General features: G+C 35.1%; 1 protein-coding gene across 10 annotated transcripts in view; it reads right to left on the reverse strand.

The window, feature by feature from the left end:
• LOC123528805 (muscle calcium channel subunit alpha-1-like) overlaps nt 1–22,548 on the reverse strand; it is a 216,744-nt gene that overhangs the window by 54,183 nt on the left and 140,013 nt on the right. For all 10 annotated transcript variants that reach the window (XM_053521567.1, XM_053521563.1, XM_053521559.1 and 7 more), the window contains exons 6-21: nt 18,958–19,110; nt 18,147–18,349; nt 15,907–16,010; nt 11,367–11,482; nt 9,859–9,912; nt 9,619–9,709; nt 7,502–7,662; nt 6,343–6,568; nt 5,756–5,960; nt 4,996–5,116; nt 3,537–3,691; nt 2,717–2,820; nt 1,260–1,366; nt 900–1,077; nt 440–569; nt 67–126 (exon numbers count right to left, since the gene is read on the reverse strand). In XM_053521567.1, the coding sequence (XP_053377542.1) occupies nt 67–126; nt 440–569; nt 900–1,077; nt 1,260–1,366; nt 2,717–2,820; nt 3,537–3,691; nt 4,996–5,116; nt 5,756–5,960; nt 6,343–6,568; nt 7,502–7,662; nt 9,619–9,709; nt 9,859–9,912; nt 11,367–11,482; nt 15,907–16,010; nt 18,147–18,349; nt 18,958–19,110 (2,168 nt within the window). The remainder of the gene's footprint in view (nt 1–66; nt 127–439; nt 570–899; nt 1,078–1,259; nt 1,367–2,716; nt 2,821–3,536; nt 3,692–4,995; nt 5,117–5,755; nt 5,961–6,342; nt 6,569–7,501; nt 7,663–9,618; nt 9,710–9,858; nt 9,913–11,366; nt 11,483–15,906; nt 16,011–18,146; nt 18,350–18,957; nt 19,111–22,548) is intronic.

A 22,548-nucleotide genomic window follows, 5' to 3' on the forward strand; every position in this document is an offset into this window, starting at 1 on the left:
GTGACCTGGTCAATGTCACCATGTAGCAAAGTTGTAAAATTAAAGAAACAAATAGAGGCAACTTACTTTGACAATGATTTCTACTGTGAACACGCTGGTAAATATATAATCAAAGTAGTTCAGGATCTGTAATATAAAACACCATTCAATAATTAATCAGTCTGATGTCCAGTAATTGCTTTCTGTTTCTGCATTTACCATCAAAGACTTGCTGACAGATATATTAAAATACCCTAGTGTTTCTCATAATTTTCACTGAATCACTGGAAAGTCAAAAAAATTTGTTGAAAACTTGGCATTTGTCCTCTATGATTTTTACAAATGATTTGCCAGCAGACATATAGACAGATATCTACACAAAAGATATCAATATTTCACAATCTTTTGTTTCAAGTTGTATATTTTGGTAGAGAAAATAATGAAATAGCTGAAGACTTACTTTATTTCTATCTGATTTACTGTTGAGAGGATCCTCAGCTGCCAACATTCCACTACTGATTAAAATACATCCAAGCACTATGTTGCCGAAGTACGGGTGGTTACATACAGAATGACATATCTTGCGGAACCTAGAGTCGTTGAAATAAATCATGTTTCTAAATGTATACAAAGACAATACTGTACGAGAAACCCTATTCAGCTTACATATATTTTATCTTCAGCTGTCCAAGTAAAACAGCACAGTAAAGCATTTGCATATCTTTAAGTCCTTGGTTTTTGTCTTAATAGGAAGAATTCCTATTAACTGACAACTACATCAACCTTCCAATGCCTGTAAAGTCAGAATTATTCCATAGCGTTCTGCAAAATACCTAAATATCTTATATGTTCACAAGGTGCAAATGCAATTTTTTGAAGATAAGAAAAGGTAAAGATTTTTTATGAAATGTTTCCCTTACCTGTTAGTTGGAGAAAAGACAAAGAGTGAGCTAAAAGGTGGTATAGGTTTGACTTTATTGGTAATTCGAATCTCTGACATTCGTCTTGGTCTAGCAGTGGACACAGTCTGAGAGTCATCATCCTCCTCAAACTCTTCCCCTTCTTCTTCTTCATCTTCCTCAGACTGGTACTCATCCTCTGTAAGAAAATCAGTACAATCATATTACAGACTGGTACTCATCCTCTGTAAGAAAATCAGCACAATCATATTAAAGAACAGTAAAGCTAGGGCAGCTGTAAGCATATTACAGACTGGGAGAATTTTGTAACAATCGGAAGATGTAAATTATTTATGAGTAAAATTTTTTATTAAAACTGACCTTCAATGGGTATATGCTGACTGTGCCTATACATTCCCTCATCTTCATCATCATCATCATACCTGGCATTGATACGGACATGGTGCTCTCCCATCGGCTCATGATGACTGCAAAAAGAAATCACTCATACTTTACATATATTAAAGGCGTAACAACTGGCTCAGAACATGTAACATAAAGTTTTCAATGTACCAAAGGAGAATACAAGCATCTCCCTTAACCAGAAATGCTAAAAAGATGCAGTAATGCCTGCCAGTGGGACAATAACCTGTACACTACATCAGACATCAAAGATTGCCCCACAGATAAACTATACACTCAGTTACCCATGAACTTAAACAGATTTAAACAATTCATATTATGAACACTGACTGTTGAGATAGACTTCGAAGATAGACTTACAGTTGAGGAAGACTTATGTAAGATAGACTTACTGCAGAAATTACTGGTGAGAAAGACACTGAGGCAGAGTAACTTTTGAAAACGACTTCAGACGAGACAGTCTTACTGTTGAGATAACTTACAGGTAAGTATATACAGCTGTTCTTTAGGGTGCAACTATACTGTTTTATTTCCTTAATCAGCCTAACATAATCATATCTATAAAACAAGAGGACCATGATGGTCCTGAATCGCTCACCTATCCCCACTTGACCCAGTGTTGAACCGAGTATCACATCGTTATTTCTATAAAAAATTCTGACCAATTTTCATGAAGATCCATTGAAAAATATGACCTCTAGAGAGGTCACAAGGTTTTTCTATTATTTGACCTAATGACCTAGTTTTTGAAGGCACATGACCCACTTTTGAAGTAGATTTAGATATCATCAAGGTGAACATTCTCACTAATTTTTATAAAGATCCCATGAAAAATATGGCCTCTTGAGAGGTCACAAGGTTTTTCTATTTTTCGACCTACTGTCCTAGTTTTTGACCCCACATGACCCAGTTTCAAACTTGACCTAGATATCATCAAGGTGAACATTCTGACCAATTTTCATGAAGATCCATTGAGAAATATGGCCTCTAGAGAGGTCACAAGGTATTTCTATTTTTAGACCTACTGACCTAGTTTTTGATCCCACATGACCCAGTTTCGAACTTAACCTAGATATCATCAAGGTGAACATTCTGACCAATTTTCATGAAGATCCATTGAGAAATATGGCCTCTAGAGAGGTCACAAGGTTTTTCTATTTTTAGGCCTACTGACCTAGTTTTTGACAGCACATGACCCAGTTTCGAACTTGACCTAGATATCATCAAGATGAACATTCTGACCAACTTTCATAAAGATCCCATGAAAAATGTGACCTCTAGAGTGGTCACAAGCAAAAGTTTACGCACACACGCACGGACGGACGCCGAACGCCGCGCGATCACAAAAGCTCACCTTGTCACTTTTTGACAGGTGAGCTAAAAATGAGAACTCGCGTTTGTAAATTATATTTTACCTTCTTGAGCTTCTGTTGCTTGGATGACGGCTGAGCTCTCCGCTGTATTCAGCATCATCTCCCTTTTCATCCCCGTTCATACCCACACCTTCATCTTCCTCTCCCTTAAAATAAATCATAATATCAAATCTTAAACCTTTCATGTAATATAACATTTAACACAAACTATTTAAGAATGTCCATATTTTTTTTTTTATCACATTTGTTAAGCAAATCTAACCAGTGCCCGACCTTCCACCTAATACTAGCTTACATACTAAAAATTTAGCAACATTTTTGTAAGCTGAAAATTGGCAATCATTTTGTCAAAATGTAAACTAGACTCATTTAGGTGAAGCAGTTCCTGCGAAACAAGATTTCAACAAAATTTCTAAGTTAAAAGGGGCATAGTTCTGGCAAAATAAAAGCTAGAATAATGTCACCTGACCTTTGAGGCCATCTACTGATGCCAAATATAGGTGTACAATTTAAACGAATTTGGCTACTCTGTGATGATGACGCCAACGACATAAGCTCTAATACTTGAACAATTTCAGATAGTTGAGCTAAAAGTTGTTCCAAATAAAGGAATAAATGGAACAAAGCTGTCATGTCATCTGACAGCTAATGTATTACGTTCTCCAAATGGACAGATATGTTTGATAGTTAGTCCTGTATCTGAAGAAAGGGTCTCAAGAACAACCAATTCACTTAAACTTCCAGTTTAATAGAGATAATTCAAGTCAGTATTCATTTAGTATGGCCTTTTCAAAATAATGAAAACTAATTATGCTAATAAATTCCATTTAAAATACATAAAAAAGATCATAAATTGATTTACCTGCTCATCGCCTTTCTCTGGTGATTTACTTTTCGAGCGACGTATAGACCTAGTTCTCTCCCTTTCTTCCGCCTTTTCTGCTTCAATTTCCGTTAAACTTTGAGCATCAGCCAGATTGTCCACGGCAATAGCCAAGAACACATTCAGGAGAATATCTATTCACTTGTCAAGGATTATAGTATAGATATATATCCCCATGAAATAAATGTGTCAGTTGGACACGGATATTTGCTACAAGGTGTACTGTGATATTATTTTTCGTGTGTCAATCCATGAAATTAAGTTCCAATGAAAAAACAAAACTTCTATTCATTTCTTTTTCAAATGCTGAAATACAGTGATTCCTGTCAGCACGAAATAGCCATATTCACTGAAAGGAGCTGACCCTTCGAAGATTTTTCAATTATATTTAAACAAATGAATAAGGATCTGAATCAATTTAATATCATACATTATCTGGAGTCTGACATAAAAATTGAAGTTAAGTCAAAGCCAGACCAACAAACTGCAGCGGGGATTGTAGATTTCACACACATTCTTTCAGTTTTTCAATATGTGGAAAAGTGCTCTCCTATTAACAATTAAAACAAGAGCTGTCTCCACAGGATGACACATGCCCCCGATGGCACTTTGAATGAATATATAGTTATGGCCGATGTTAGAGTTTAGGACCTTTGACCTACGGAACTGGGTCTTGCACGCAACACGTCGTCTTACTGTGTCACACATTCATGCGTAGATATTTTAAAATCCATGCATGAATGACAAAGATATGGACCGGACACGCCTATCAATGCACTTTCATGAAAAATGACCTTTAACGTTTAAGTGTGACCTTGACCTTTGAGCTACGGACCTGGGTCTTGCGCACGACATGTCGTCTTACTGTGGTACACATTCATGCCAAGTTATTTGAAAATCCATCCATTGATGACAAAGATATAGACCGGACACGCCCATCAATGCACTATCCTTTAACGTCTAAGTGTGACCTTGACCTTTGAGCTACGGACCTGGGTCTTGGGCGCGACACATCGTCTTACTGTGGTACACATTCATGCCAAGTTATTTGAAAATCCATCCATCGATGACAAAGATATGGACCGGACACGCCCATCAATGCACTATCCTTTAATGTCTAAGTGTGACCTTGACCTTTGAGCTACGGACCTGGGTCTTGCGCGCGACACATGGTTTTACTGTGGTACACATTCATGCCAAGTTATTTGAAAATCCATCCATCGATGACAAAGATATGGACCGGACACAAAAATTGCGGACAGACTGACAGAGACAGACCGACGGACGGTTCAAAAACTATATGCCTCCCTTCGGGGGCATAAAAATGATTTTAGAAGCTGCTGGACTGATACATATATATCCATTATAATACATGAACCGTAATAAATCATTAAAATTTGTTGTAGTAATATCTGCATAATTTTTTAAGAAAGGATACAGTTACCACAGATAAACAGAACAACAAAATACACCCAGACTACTGCGCCGATCTGTGAGACTCCACCAAAAGCTTTTATCCCATCATACATTGCAGCATTCCAGTCTTCACCAGTCAGGATCTATAAATCAAAATATCAATTGTTCAATATTTCTATTACAAACTAACAGTTTCGGCAAAAACTAAAATAGGTAGAAAGTTTCATGCAAATACAAATTTATTTATTTCATATATTTATGAAAACAAAAAGTGAAAGGCAAATCAACAGTTAGTATTTTTGTCCTTTTCGTAGGTAACCAGCAAGTTTGTTTTAGAAAGAAGACCTACAGAAATAATTGTAACTCCTTATGTACATGAATAAAACAATCCAGTAAAGAACCTGGACAAGCTCAATTCATTTTGCTTCTCTCCTTTTGTCATGCAGAAGACTTCAAAATAGCATCTTTCTGGTTATAACATGCAGATTAATCTGATAAGCATGTTCTTTTTGTTTCTATTACACTGCTGCCTACAGTATTCTTTTGCATAAAATTAACACTGTACTTCACAACCAGTGCTGAAACTTTTATATATACCAAAAGCTGATTCCAAGTTTACAGATCAGTCTCAAAATGCAACTTCCCCATTGGCCAGTTTCAAGACAGGGCTCAAAAACAACCAGTCAGACATCAAAGATTCTAGGACTGGTTTCCAAACTCATGTTTTATAACTTGGGACCAGACAAACAACATGGTGAAGCCTAAATAAAGTTTAATTGTACCTGGAAGACAGTGAGCAATGACTGGTAGAAGGTATCAAAGTTGCTGCGAGGCTTGCCGTCTGCAAAGTTAAACTTCCCGCCAAACAACTGCATGCCGAGCAAGGCAAAGATCACAATAAACAAGAAGAGAAGTAACAATAAACTGGCAATAGAACGCATACTGTTGAGTAGAGATGCCACAAGGTTACGTAGAGATGACCAATACCTAAAATAAAAAAAATATAAAAAAATTAGCACCAATTTTACTACATATTTTTCTTCTACAAGATAAAAATTATTGTAAACATTTATACATACGACTTTTGATTAGTTATTTAGAAATATCTCTATGAGAATCAGATCTATTTGCAAACTTTCCAACATTTTACACATAAATGACTTTGACCCTTAAATAAAGATTTCCTACAATAACTGGAATCAGCTTTCATAGCTCATCTTAATAATCTAGCCAACATGCTACATCTAATGTAGATTTATATCAAATATATATTGTGTATGTACTAGGAGACTAGGGCAAGTCTATATTACCCTACATCCATTTAGAAGAATGGAAAACTTTCAACGTTCTTCATATCATTGGTACTTACCTTGTTGCTTTAAAGACACGTAACAAGCGAGCACACCTTAGCACACTAACACCTAATGGTGGCATCAAATCTGTCCGAATTAATATCACTTCAATAATACTGCATAGCACAACAAAACTGTCAAAGCGATTAAACAGGGAAACAAAATAGCCTTGAAATCCTAGACTGTACATCTTTAACAACATCTCCAAAGTGAATAAGATCACAAAAAATATGTTCGCCCATTCTGAAAGAGATAAATAAACATCATTTTTCATGACAAGAGAAAATCAAATGCATCATATATCTAATAAAAATTCTTAACCCCCAGAAATTTCAAAAAAAATTTTATGTAAAGATGTTTTCCACTTACAGAAAACTGCCAGGAAACACGAAAGATCATGATCATGAGCATATTCCCCCTTTCTTTTTATTTACTTTTTTATTGTATTGACACTTTTGCACATGAATCTAGGCTGGAGTTTCAACAACCTTAAATATACTGTCATTTGACTGTAACAGCATATTTTTAATCTGTTTGTAGAAATCTGTACTTTCTGAACTGGTTGTCTGCTACTCTTGCTATTGATGTAACCTTCTTGACTGACCATACACCTCCTAATGACCTAACTTTCCTACTGACTACACCGTCTACCTTACATACTCTTCCTACTGACCTAACCTTTCCCCTTCCTACTGACCTAACCTTTTCCCTTTCCTACTGACCTAACCTTTCCCTTTCCTACTGACCTAACCTTTCCCTTTCCTACTGACCTAACCTTTCCCTTTCCTACTGACCTAACCTTTTGCCTTCCTACTGACCTAACCTTTCCCTTCCTACTGACCTAACCTTTCCCCTTCCTACTGACCTAACCTTTCCCCTTCCTACTGACCTAACCTTTCCCCTTCCTACTGACCTAACCTTTTCCTTTCCTACTGACCTAACCTTTCCCCTTCCTACTGACCTAACCTTTCCCTTTCCTACTGACCTAACCTTTCCCCTTCCTACTGACCTAACCTTTCCTTCCTACTGACCTAACCTTTCCCTTCCTACTGACCTAACCTTTCCCCTTCCTACTGACCTAACCTTTCCCCTACTGACCTAAACTTTCCCCTTCACTGACCTAACCTTACAAATGCTGTTGTCTATATAAGAAATCCAAACAAATAAACAACATACCTTGAAATTCATCCAACCAATCAGGTTGTCTATAATGCTCTGAGGTTAAGACACATGTATTTAGAAACACCATTACAATAACTGTCCAATAAAATGGTGTGCTTTTTACAAATTTTCTACAGGCTCTTCTACAACGACGATTTAATTTTCGTAATCTCCAACTGAAAGAATAATGCAAAAGTCATGTGGCTATTTCTCTGTAAGGGAAAAGTGGTAAAATGGCTTACAGAAACAAATTGCTTTGAAGAAATTAGCATCATTATCCATTTTTTACAAGAGCAGGAGGAATTATGAATTGCTCAAAGTGGTCAAACTTCTTTTCTTCTTCAGAAATAATCCTTACTATATATATATATATACACACACACATATTACACACATAGTTAAATGTCAAATAAATTGGTACCTTTTTACACCCAATGAGGAAAATTATTGTATCAAAGGTCACCTAGAATATATTGTATCAAAGGTTTTAATTCTCAAGATAAAGTTTCAAAATGTCAAATGTGAAGTTCTTGATTTCAAAAGAACAATTTCTAAGTAAAACTGAACAACTTCAGCAAGTATATGTGTATCAAAGTCTACTTTCCAGATTTTTTTCTACTGCAAATTGCATTTAAGTACATTTGAAAAAATGCAAAAAGGGAAATAATTTTGTCAAAACAGAATTCCGAGTTACTGGACCTGCTTTGTGAACTTATGATAATTACAACCTGCAGGTTACAATTTATAGAACATTAAGTGTAAACTAACATTATGATATCGAAGGTTTGTGTGAAGTTTGTGTGGTGAATGTATATTGAAAGAAATGTCAACTTCAAATTGAAAGGAAAAACAAGGAGCTGCGTTCAATAAACGCTTGATGCCCCCGGTGGCATCCTTGTCGATACAAAGCAACCTAAGTCCAAAACGAGGTCAAGTTCAAGGTCAAGGTCAAATTGAGGTCAGGTGATGTCGGAAGATGAGGAATGGTCACAGGTTACATCTGCATTGGTATCAAGTCATTCTAGTTACTGGTACTGATGATAACGCCGAACAGAAAATGAGGTTTTTTACCTATAACTTTTTTATTTCTGCAATGTGTAATCAATGGTCGGTATCAAAATAAAGCTTACATTTGCTGAAAACTTTACATAATTCAAATTTATATTTAGTTAGCAAACACACGCGAAGTGAGGCCCTAAAAGGGGTTTGTAAAATGGGTACTGTAAGCAGGTTGACTTGACTGACCAGTAATTTTGGATAAATATTTTTTATACAGATAAATGTAAGTCATTCATTTATACAGAATATTTACCAATTTTGTTTTTATTTACACCAGTTGGTCTTGTAAATGGAAACTATTAGATGGTGTGTTCAGTTTTATAAATAACAGATTGCAATCAAATATTTCCAAGGTGGTCGACTTTATCATCTGTACGGGTTATCGTCAGTACCAGTAGGGGTATTGATGCTAGACGAAACGGTCCCATTTGGATAACCTCATATGGACGGACGGATGGACGAACGGACAGGACAACCACTATATGCCTCCCGCATCAGTAAATGCCAGGGGCAAAATAATTTTGTAAAAACACAAAAAAGAGTTATGGGATCTGGTATGTGCACACGTTATGATTCTAAAAACATAAGTTCAAAATTATAGCTGTCTGGGCTAGATTGGTAGAACAGGGATAGACAGACATATTGATTCCAATATAGCCCCGTCCCTAAAACAAAATATTTGGTACATTAAAAATATCTGAGGTGGCAGATTTCAGAGTTAGTCAAATTATGTGGGTGACTATATTGATGAAATATTTTAAGTCTGAATAAAGTCTATCAAGTATATTAAGTAATTACAGAGATGAAGTTGAATTAAATAATTTAGCAGAAATATTGATAGAAGAGTTATGGCTCTTATGTTGTAAACTGCGGGTGATGATGAAGAAAAGCATATTATGTCTGAAGCAAATCCATTGAGCAATAATTGAGATAAATTGAAAGTGAATCAAACCAGGAATTTAGACGTGTATGCCAAGGCAAGGGTAAAAAGAATACTTCAAAGAGTAATGACAAAATTCTGACCAGAAGTTCAATTGCCAAAGTGATACAGCGAGCAATGGGAGAAAGTTTACCTTTTTCTGTGCCACCAAGTTTGTTGTACTTCATCAACATCAATGCCATCTTCTGTTTTATCCGAAGAATCGGTCTCACTTGTAACCTTGGCTGTAAATATATATACAGGCAGAAATGAGGTTTCATCTGCTGAAACAACTGCTGATTTTAACATTGTAACGATGATTACTTTCTGGAATTATAAAGCAGAGATGTTGTCTTTTTTTGTCTGTACTGAAGAACAGTATATAGTTACTCACCATGTCTACTTTTATCAGCATCTTCGCCCTCTTCATTATCTGGGTCCATCACCTCTGCAAGAAAACAAATCTCAGTCATACAACAATAATCAAATATACTCAGTATCCTACATGAAATAAACACTTTGTCCTGTATGAATTAGCCAATGCATCACAGGAACTGTTTTTCTCCATTAAATCTGTTCTGAATTAACGACTCTTCAGACAGACTACCAGCAGAGCTGTACAACAACATTTCTATATCTTTTTAGAAAAATCATCCAATTAAAGCGCTAAGAAAACTCTTGTGCATTTTCTCATTTGACATGACTTTTGAATAATTTTACAAAATTATTAACTTTGTGTGTGCAGTCAGTAAGCCTACCCTCCCTTGTTTGATTCCAAATTTGTAGATACTTATTCTGAGCATATAACTGACAACTTCCACATATGAACAAGAGGTGAAACTACTTACTTCAGACATACTGTTTTCTGTTTGTTACACACAACAGTTGTCGTGTCAGGGGATCAAATATATCACTTTGTATATATTTTATGATTACTCTTGTGCTGTCCTTAACTGACCCATCGTACAACGGAGTAGGGGAGGGTGGGGGCAACAGGAAGGTCATTGCAGTTTTCATTTTATTTTGACATGCAAATTCTTCATACTATTTACCGAAATGACAAATAAACATGAGAAATACCTTACACATGCTAGAAAAGCAAATAATGTTCATAAAATTTCATCAATAGTCACATGATGTCCCTGGTGATTACCATAAATTACACGTTCCTAGAAATCATTGCAAAACTATTTTGTACTTTTGAGATCAATCAACTGTGAAGCAATCAAAGCTCTTTACTAAAACAGTATTGATTCAAATTTTCATTTAAAGCCAGTTTGCATGGTGAAATGAAAATTGGTTTTTAATCTTACTAGTGAAAAGAGAAAAGGAATCATTTGGTTTAATGGTACCTGAGGGAAGAAAAGTCCTTGCTTGTTTTGTCTGCAGAAATCTATTACAGGCAGATTGAACTACATTTCTGTCTAGACCTAAACTGTACATCAAAGGCCTCCACATACATGTTTTTTTGCCAATATATACTTAAATTTCAACTAAACATCAATTTTAAAGTCAGCAGTAAGACGGAATCAGTTAAAGCTAGAATGTATCTTGTTCAGCTGGAAAAATCTGCATGTGATAAAGAGAAAATATTACATATTTGTGCCTTTCCACATTGAATTTATTATACAAGTTGTATAAAATTGATAAAATGAATGGCAGTGAGCCAAGCATTTTATCAATAATTTTTTGCATTCAACTTGTTTAATAAATTCAATAAGAAAAGACACTCATATAATATTCTTCACATATTTAATCTTACACTTTCCATAATGATCTAAACAGGAGGAAAGGAAGGGTAAGGTGTCTCCTCAAATACTAGAGTTGAAAATTGGCACGAACAGAGTTACTTTGAAGATCTAACTTGTACATGAGTTGCATACAAGAAATGCATTAGTTTACCTGCTTGAGTGATCCAATCGAGATACCCTCGGATATCTTCTTCAAGTTGCTGTTTTTCTCGTAACTTTTGAAAGTCTCCTCGGGCTTTGGCTTTTTCTCTTTCTTTAGAAAATTCTCTGTAATTATATAATCATTGTATAATTACATTACTTCATGGCAGTTCATTTCACTTCCTCATCTGTCAAAGCAACATAGGATACTTTTATGATTACATGTACACTTACAAAGCAAGAACAATGTTGTACATAGGGTATAAACCTTTGAAAAAATTATGGAAAATATTTTGGATACATGGATAAACAGACATTGTGATAACATAATGCAACCTTTTTTTTTCAGACAGGTGTTGGGGAGGAAGATTTTTTGTTTTGTTTTGTTTTTCAACAGTATTTCAGCTATGTAACGGTGGGCAGTTAACCTAACCAGTGTTCCTGGCCAAACCTGTTCTCTGCAAGAAACTGCCAACTTCTCCACATGAGTCACGTGGAAGACAAATGATAGCAGACACAATGTCTTTGATCAAATAATCACAGAGAACGTTTGCCCCACCCATGGATCGAACTCACAACCCCGTGATCCTTAGATCTGAGCTCTCCCTACTGTGCTAAGCTGGCATGGGAAGGGAGAGAGGGTTTAAAACAACCTTATGATACGTGTAATTAGGCAGACACCTTATGATATGTGTAATAAGGCAGACATCAAAGTGTATACATGATTTATTATTGTACTGCCAAATTCCAGAGAGAGTACTGCATGCATTTTGGAATGTTTGTGAAATAATGTTTTCTGAAAATTACATCCATAAAGTAGAAGAGCAGAAAACATACAAAAACATTTCAACATTATCAAAGGAATGAATAACTCTACTCTCCCATCCTGACAAAGTTGTGTAATATTTGTGTAATACTTTGGATTATATTGGCCTTGTGATAAATAATTGTTGATATAAAACTGGGAATTTATAAAAGTTAGATTTTTCTCAAAAAAAATAATTTGTAATTTTGTTGTAGAGAAATTGTACATCTGTGTGATCATTTATAAAAAAATCTAAATCAAACATAATGGCATCCTACACACAAGAACAAGCAAAATGCCCAAAATGCCCGAAATGTTGCCAGTGGAAGTTAGTACAGCTCAATTATATGTTGTCTAACAAAAACCAGCTATGCGGCCATAAACCAATTTTATTTGCTACAGTACTGTAATTAAATCTATCCTCCTTTAATAGCGTAGCAGTCTGCAGACTGGGGTCCACATCCAACATTTCAGGGCTTGTAGACTGTCTCAGGAAAAATAAAAATTCAAATAATTAGTTTTACAAGACTTATTTACTGACGAGAATTGTTCCACAATTAAGTTTGATGTTTCACAATTAAGTTTGAGTCAATAACTTACACAGACAAATTTTAGGAGCCACAAAAGTGTGCTACATTTCTGCCAGACATTATTTATTCCGAAGATGGCCTAAATTGTTAGCTAAATTTATTTGTATCGCAATACTTACTTAAACTTAAAACGAAAGAGATCACAGGGAATATAGAAGAAAAATTATTATTTAAAGAAGCCAATATCTTTTGATTGGTTGTTATAAGGATACCGTCTGTTTACATGACCTAGTGACCTAGTTTTAAATGTACTGATTTGATGACAGTTTCGGTGCAACATTTGGTCAAATAATTGCATTCAGTTAACCAAATCACTGCTCTTGTTCTCCACCAATATTGACAGTTTCCATACGCAAATCAGTGATACAGGACAAATAACCTCAGGTATAATGGACATTGTCCAATCGACATGGCGATTACTCCCAATTTCTAAATAAGCAATTCTAAAAACAAATCTCACCAATGGAACTTTTTCAGGATTTGCAAACTACTGGACAAACAAAAAGTAGGTCAGCAAGTACAAAAGATACCAGTGTGAACAATATCAATAATCCAATGTATCTAAAGGACCGAAACAAAGATTTAAAGTTCTTTGAGCAAGGACATTTGTTAGCATTGATCTTATTGTGACTTCCCAGGAGTCCAATCACACAAAGATATTTGTCATTTTCTCTCTTGCAATTAGTGTAAGACCTCATTTACGCTCTCTGATATTACATTGCTACAGTACCAGGGGAGCTATGAAGAGTCTTGTAATGCTCTCATCTTACATATTGTCTCAATATCACACCTTCATGAAGGTCTTAGTGAAAATTTGGGTATCACAATATAACCAAAGGAACCTATATCACTGGTAATGATACATGTCTGAACATAAATATAGCTAGGATCAAATACATATTTCTCCATATGTTTGCATTTTTTCAAGGGCTCAGAGCGAAACTAGTCTATCTGCTTCTATTTCTATATACTCTTAGACTAGTTTCGCTCTGAGCCCTCGAAATGCAAAGGACATTATGCAGACAGCCTATGATTAAAACTGGCCTTTTGGCAGAGACTGAAAAGAAATTACAGTGTCTCTTCATCTGTGAATATCTTCTTGTTCAATCGGCTATAAATTTTTGTTACCCATATTTCAGTTTTAACTTTGTGCAAGTATGTATCACAATACTATAGGTCTAGGAATACCATCCGTTGTTTACAGCCATGAGTGTAAGTAATGAGTGTGCTTGCAACTGACATAAAAACAAATCATTACAGCGTTTCAGGATTACTTAACAAAACAATGTAGTTTTTTTTAGTCTTCATTTACTGTTGCCAAATTTCCCCTGATACTTACACTTACAAATTGGTAATGCTGTCAATATACTTAAACACACTGAAATGACTGGAGGTAATCTATCAATACAGAACCCATATGAGCATACTGAAAGGCGTGGACACTCTCAGTCTGAAGTTAAATGATAATTTCGAAGAAGCAATTTTCATAAGACACTTTGGCCTTGTATTTTGATACTTGCCAACAATGCTGTAGATTTGAATCAATATAATATAGAGACAGTTTCAACAAAACAAACACAACGTCTTATGACATACACAGACTGACATGAAAATCAATCTGATTTTTTAAATGCAAGCATCTTGCATCAGATTTCTCCTCCATCTGAAGTAAATATACATGAGAATCACTGAAACCCTAATCATTCATCTGTATTGTTTATCTAATGTCCTCTTTTTAAGTATTTAAAAAATTTAAGAGACTGCAACAATACATATCATCAGAGAAATTTTGCATCTTCTTGAGATTGCTTTTGATAGTAGTACTTTTATGCTCTTCCTACTGAACTAACTACGGTGATTTCATATGCACAGGTTCTTTTTAACATGACTAGTGGCTTGGGTTCAACTGAGTTTCAAACATTAAAGCTTCAGCTTGTTTACATATACCCTTAAATTTGACTTCATGATTTTTATTTTTTTTTTGCCATTTTTCGTGTTAGCCAAGAGCTTTAAAGACTTGTACTAAAGGCAGTCAGACATGACTGTCATGAGTACTCATGTCCGGGTGAGCTAAAACATTTTTGTTGTAAACAGCAGCATTAAAATTATATTCCTTTTATTGAACCTCTAATGTGTTACTGTGTTGAATATATGACTGCAATGAATCTAGCCAATGGCTGTTTATCTTGTCTTCTTTTAGGCATACATGGCTGAGAAGATTAATTTTACTACGAGATTCTGGTTTCGTCACTGAAGCTACCAATCAACAACACAATGCAGTAAAAAACTTAACAGTATTTTTTCCAATAAATACAGCAATGCCAAATAGAGTGAAAAAATAATAGTGGAACATAAATCATAAATTTAGTAGTCTGTACCTAGTTTGCTCTGACCAAATGCCTGTTAATGGTACGATTAAAAGAAGCGCAACAAAGACATTTAATGTGAGCAGTACATGAAGAGTATGTTGAACAGTGTGTGAAGTTGTACATGAGCACTAAGACAGGTTTAATACTATTTTGCACAGTTAATCAACACAGTATACCTGCAGAAAGCATTACCTTAGGCATTAACTAGTTAAGACAACCTGCCTGCCTGAATTAAAGTGGGAAAATGACACTAGATATTTTCTTCCTTTCCATAAAATCGCCTCTCTCAACAATAAGATATGTAACCTCATACTCTCCGTATGAGCTGCGCCATGAGAAAACCAACATAGTGGCTTTGCGACCAGCATGGATCTAGACCAGCCTGCGCATCTGCGCAGTCTGGTCAGGATCCATGCTGTTCGCTAACAGTTTCTCTAATTGCAATAGGCTTTGAAAATGAACAGCATGGATTCTGACCAGACTGCGTGGATGTGCAGGCTGGTCTGGATCCATGCTGGTCGCAAAGCCACTATGTTGGTTTTCTCATGGCGCAGCTCAATTATGTAGTGAGAAGTACAGTTTAACCTACCTTAGCAGCCACCTACATTAAGCAGCCACTTGCAATAAGCAGCCAGTCAGCTAAATTCCCAATGTGACTTTTTGTTCTTATGTTAACTTTTTTTAAGCAACCATCTGCCTTATGCAGCCAGACTGTGTCAATCCCTCGGCTGACTGTTTAATACAGGTTTGGCTGTAATTTCAATAGTAGTACGAAGGAGTACTTACCCACTGAGGACACCAAGAACAAGATTGAGAACAAAGAAGGATCCTATGATGATAAGACTGGCAAAGTATATCCAAGGCCACTCATTGCCCATTGCATCGTTTATCTGAAACATGAAATATATAACTTCATATATTGTAATCATTTGGTTTAATTCATTTTCCATGGGAGAATTGAAACGTTTCTTGTGCTTTAAATACTCAAAAGATACTTTCTAAAAACAATTTCAGCCACACCATATGAGAAAACCAACATAATGCATTTGCGACCAGCATTGATCCAGACTAGTCTGCGCATCCTCTCAGTCTGGTCAGGATCCCTGCTGTGCGCTAACGGTCTCTCTAATTGCAATATGTTTTGAAAGCAAACAGCATGGCTCCTGACCAGACTGCATAGATGTGCAGGCTGGTCTGGATCCATGCTGGTCGCAAATGCACTATGTTGGTTTTCTCATGGTGCGGCTCATTTGCTTTTCCTTAAGAGTGTGGATATATTCAGTGTTAATTAGAAATTAATTTAAGATGAAAGGTGTGCTGTCAACCTTGCACAGTCAACTGTTTTTATTGCAACATACATTTAACAAAATAAGCCAGTACCAATATAGGTTACTAAATTGTCTCCTGTCTTTATTTGCTTTTGTACAAATAATACAATAACGTCAAACCGACAAGCCTCATCGAGTGTACGAAGACACAAAAATCTTGAGAAATAAACAAAACCATATGCTGAATGAAGCATCGTTTATACAAACTTTATGCAAATAAAGGCAGATCAAGATAATTTTGCAAGGCCATTAAAGTGTGTTTCCCCATAAATATAGGAAATAAAACCATGATAAATGAAAGAAAGGACAGAGCTATAAATAGGAACTGGTTTTTATGTTCTTTCTGTTTTGTTAATATCAAACAATTCTAAACGCAGTTTCATAGCAGGACAATAATTCATGCTTTTTACATTTAATCCAGTTACATCGAAATGTTTCTTCATAAAGGATAAATAAGAGCTATCACTGGAAATGATTAATACTTCCTTATTACCACATTCTAACAGGAGAGAAGAACAATTAAATTTCTATGAAACCAATAATGGAGCGAGTCCAAGGATGAATAACTCTGCAATGCCTTCAGTGACCATAAAATATATGGTAGACCCCATGGTATGTACAACAGCCCTCCTTAATCTTTAAATAGCTAAGCTAAAGACATCATGTTTATGAAGTTTCACTGGAATCCACTTCAAAGTGTGGAAGCAGTTTGCCGCCATACTTTTGTACCATGGACCATAAGATGACTCCAATAAATTTTGAAGTAGAGGTATAAAAATCTCAGCCACAAAGTGTTCATTACTTTGTCTCCTGTGTTTCATTTCATCAATGAATGGGACAACAGAAATCATGACAACATTATGCACGTGGGAACTGATGACATTACCTATCTGTTCAATCAGCATGCAAACTTATATTTAACAATGACAGTGATTTACGATGTAATCTAACAACTGTTGTTTGTCTTCGAGGCTAGCATTTTCTGTTTATCTGGGTTTTTTTTAGATGTTTTCATAGAGGAAACAATATATGTTTTTAGTGAATTTATTTTGTTGGGTTTAATATAACACCTACATAACAATAGGTCACATGGAAACTTTCAAGCTTTTCATGGAAGAGGAAGGCGCCTGATGCCCCAACAGGGATTATTTCAGCCGTGTACCACCAACCTTGTTTAAGTCATTCATAGATTCTTTACATGAAAAAAATTCTGCAAAAGCCAGGCTTCAAACCCAAAGCAACAAGGAGTGAAACAAAGTAAACTACCTTAACCGCTCAGCTATGGGGCCCAAAACTAATGTAAAGACATTGAGGAGACGCAACTATATCTTTTAAGGGGGGGGGGGGGGGGGGGGGGGGGGTCGAGGACCAACCACTATTCGTATTTGGAGCTGTTTAAGTGTTTGTATCTAATTTTATCTATACCCGTCCCCTGATGCCCATAAGGGTCACTCTGCCAGAAAAATGTTCTTAGGCTTTTGAGGACAGAGCAGAATAAAATAGATGCTCCAAGTCCAAAACCTTCCCTTTGTTTTTCTATGTGCAAAGTATAAAACATCCTACATTGGACCTCAAGTTAAAAGAATGCTAGTAAGTTTTAGTTGGAGGAGCAGGGATTGAACTTGTGACCCCTAATTTCATACTTTGACCTCATAGACCACTTCGCCAGCTCTTGAATAAATGTAGCTATCTACTTACACTATATAAAACATCAGTCCACCCCTCCATTGTGATACACTGGAACACTGTTAACATAGCAAGTCCAAAGTTATCAAAGTTTGAGATTCCATCATTTGGACCCTCCCAGCCCGATTTGCAAATATGTCCTTGCGACGCATCACACTGATAACCCTTTCCTGATGTATTTGAACAGGGCCACTGCGAATCACCAGCGTATGTATCTGTATCAAAAAAGACATAATTGCTGTATAAAATGTATTATCTTGTTGAAATACTGCCTTAAAATAGAAGACATTACCTGGAAAATGCTGTCAAAAATCAATTCATTCTAATTAAACTGAGATTTTTGAAGCAATTCAGTCTATAAATGTCTCGTTTCTGTTTTGAGGAAACGTATCTAAGACCATCTTTAACAGAATCATCATTGTAATGAAAGCAGACAAAAACAGCAAAATCTTAACATGTCAAAAAATAATTCTAATGTTATAATATAAAGTGGTTAAATTTGATGTTAGTTTTTGACATGTCTTAGTAAAAACTGTAACTAGTGTACGTTTTTGCACTAGGCTTATAAGATTCCAAGGCACACTTGTATTTAACAATTATTTTCAGCTTATGTAAATAATTAGCAATCCTCTACCATTTTGTTGCATGTTTTGTGTAATTTCCCTAAGAAATACAACTTTAAGATTTAGAGAATATGTGTTGTGTAGTTTCCCTGAGATGTTTTACTTACTACTTCCATTGAGAAAGTATGTGTTGTGTAGTTACTTACTAGTTCATCTGTGAAAGCAAGTGTTGTGAAGTTTCCCTGAGAAGTACTACTTACCAGTTCCATTGAGAAAGCATGTGTTGTGTAGTTTCCCTGAGAAGAGTTCTAGACCGATTATAGCATAGATGATGATAACAAATATGACAAGAAGGGCAATGTGTAATAAAGGCACCATTGCACGCAATATCGAGTTGAGTACAACTTGTAAACCTGAAAGAGACAAGAACAACATCTTAAAGCAACTTAGCATTTTATAATAAAGTAAAAAGAAAGTATGAATTTAAAAGGTTTAAGTATTTTTTCTTTCATGCTTTTACCCCAAAACATGTTTTATTTGTGATGGTATTACAGTAGGAGATAATTCTTATTATTTTATTAAGAAATAATAATGTTTATTTTGGCGTATCAAGCTTGGTGTGTATCCAAGGTTACCAATCTAAGTTTGGTATTTGGATACACTCGGCTTTTTCCGTACCAGTGATCATTAGTGTGTGACCACTGGTCATTCAATTGTCGGCACGTGTACAACCAACAGAAAATGTAATGGTTTCAAAATATATCTGCCAACATCGTAATTTTGCTTCAAGTATAATGTTCAGCTTGGTCTGGCATTTGTACAAAACGCTTTAAATTACCGTGAAACTGGATACTGGAGGCGGAAACGAGGATTTCAAAGGTAATTTCAACCTCGCAAATTTGGTTTGTTCTTACTCGTAAAATTTCATTTGAGGTTCTGAAAATGGCATGGCACCAAGAAATAACATCGTTAAGATTATCGAAGCTGTATAAAACATACATTTGGTGTAAAAGTTCAGTGTGACTGTTCGGTAAACTTTGGAAATTGATGATGAACGTCGTTTCGTATTTTTCAGGGGACTTATTTTCTCGGGGGTCGTAAGCAATTTATTACATTGGTGACACATTCATTCAGTAGAGTTATTCTACATGCAACAATTTAGACAAAATGCACACTCTTAAATGTAAATGTCCGTGCCCGAGAAAGTGTGCCAAGTTGTCGTTCAAGTCGAGTTGTCCGAATATGTCTATCCGAAAACGTGCATGTCAGATAAACACGCGAAGTCTCGTTGGTAAATGCCTGTTGGAAAAATGTCGATTATTGTTCTTAGGAGTGATAGGCATGGGTTATATCATTAGATAAGTATGTTATTATTTATCTAAAGTAAATGTAGTATCGATTAAAAGTTGTTTTGGCTCAACAATTGTTGTTCACTGCAGTGTATTACAAAAACCACAGCCAAATAACTCGCACACGCTTGTTATATACAAGCCAAGATATAACCTAAATATTTTAACATGGTTTAAATTTAATACACTAACTTAACAGTGTAATTGCCAGGCAAGTATGGATTTAAATTTCATTTAAGTAATTGTTAGTGGTATACTCTTTCTCGAGGCAGAAAGAATGTTAATATGGATATACAGTGTAAATTCTGATATACAGTATATTAAAGTAACAAACTGTTGTGATTGTTGATATAAATGTCGCCAATCACAGTTCTCTGCCTAAGGTCAGAAGGTACAACAAATGTCAACATTGAAGTTTCTAATTTAACTGTAAGGCATTTTAATTTATTAGACATCCTGCATATCCTAGGCCTTTAGTAAAATCCATGTGATAGAGAATTTAACGGCTTATACTAATATAATTTCACATGAGCCACATCATGCAAAAGGGGACATTATAGTATTTTGATGACACTTCTACATTATTGCATACTTGATAAGTACATGCATTTCTTTACATAAAATAGGAATTTCAGATGTCAACTTAAATCATATAGGGGAGATCGAGATTGTAATGACTACTAGCACAAGTCATCAATAGATCGCAATATCTTAAGGAATATAGAATGCGATGATGCTTTGATCGCTATTTGTTCCGTGACATAAACATGGAGGAGCAAGCATTTTGAAGGAGTGTTCAATTAAAAGTTTTTGAAAAGATTAGAGAAGATATATATATAAAAAAAAAAAAAAAAAGGTTGAACGAAGTACTTGTCTGAAATGAGGCACCATAATATTACATGAATTCGCTCAAATTTAAAAAGGCGACCGCCATGTTGAAACGTCCAAGTGACGTCATTTATATAAAACAACATCAATTATATTAGGGGCCTTTTTAGCTTGACACAGCTCATATAATTTAATTTTGTATGTGTTAATTTAATGCTGTAGATAAATTTTATTTGAAGTCAGGAATTGTACACTTAAATCATTGTAATCGGTCTTTAGGAAATAGGGATGGTAGTTGCCTACACGCAGTAATTATGTCTGCATTAATAGATATTTAGCATGATACTTGTTTCTTATGTTTCTTTGGTAGATATTTTAGCGCTACAGTGCATATAATATTATGACTGCCAAGTTGGATGGCATGGTTTTAAACTTTAACGAAGTAGCTGCCCAGGTCAATTTTCATATTTATCAATAAAAGCAGGAAGAAGCTGAAATGTTTTTCACAGTGAAGCTTGAAAAGACTTTCCAAATTGTTTGCCATGTTACAAATTAGCTTAATATACATGTAGCTGCAATTCATGTAAACGGGATAATAAAGTATTAACAAATTTGCTTACTGAGGAAACAAACTCTTCATGACTGCACATAAAAACACTGGAAATGGGTTGCACTTGATTGGACAGAAAAGTGGGATAACATTAATTATGGTTGCATATATTCCAGCTGAAATATTTAAAAAAAAAAAAGAAAAAAGTTTTCATTCAGGAAGGTATGTTAAATTGGCAAACTATGTTTGGCTTTAAAACAGTTGCATTAAGGTAATAAACCCTATATGGGAATAAGTCAGCTGCAGCTTAAATAATGATATATTATTTTGGAAAAAGGTAAGCTTTAAGGGAGATGGAGGAAACCAGAAAACTTATTAATCTAATGTTGCAAACATATAAAATCTCAATCTGTGTACCAATTTAAATATTCGAAATATGATTAAAATCATATTCTTGACAAGGGTAAATAGTCCCAAAACAGATTAGACCAGTAGTTAGGGAAACCAATTTTAGCATTTAATATACATATTTTGGTCGGCAATAATCATTCTAGTCTACAAATAATAATATTTGTTAGCATAAACAAGAGTAAGGCTCGAAATGCTAATGTTTTAAGTGTGGCAATCATGTGAGTTTTCATGACAAATTCTGTAAATGTTTTCGATATTTTCAATTTGTCTTTTACGCTATGAGTCCGTAATTGTTTATAATAATAAAAAACAAAACAAACAAAAAAAAACAACAGACCTTCCATATTTCAGTTGTGTTAAAAAAATAAATAAATGAATTAGGGCAACGATTGTAATATAGCATAGTAGTGACAGGTCAGATCTTGAAGCCTGCATTATGGTTTTACTATTGAAACACAAACTGTTTCACCATCAATGGTAAATATATAAAATGGATTTGACTAAAGAGCATTAATTAACAGGAATTATTGAATCATTGCCTTCCTTAAATTTTAACTGTTTGCATGAAAAAGGACCAGTAACAGAAAATTACAACAGAAATGGAGCGCAAGAAATATTCAAGGCCTAATTTGTGCGGTAGACAATTTTTATTTTCAGTCAGTACATCCATAATGTATCATTGTAAAAAAAAAAAAAAAAAAAAAGGGTATAAT

The sequence above is a fragment of the Mercenaria mercenaria genome, chromosome 13 (genome assembly GCF_021730395.1).
Source record: "Mercenaria mercenaria strain notata chromosome 13, MADL_Memer_1, whole genome shotgun sequence".
Taxonomy (NCBI): Eukaryota; Metazoa; Mollusca; class Bivalvia; order Venerida; family Veneridae; genus Mercenaria; species Mercenaria mercenaria.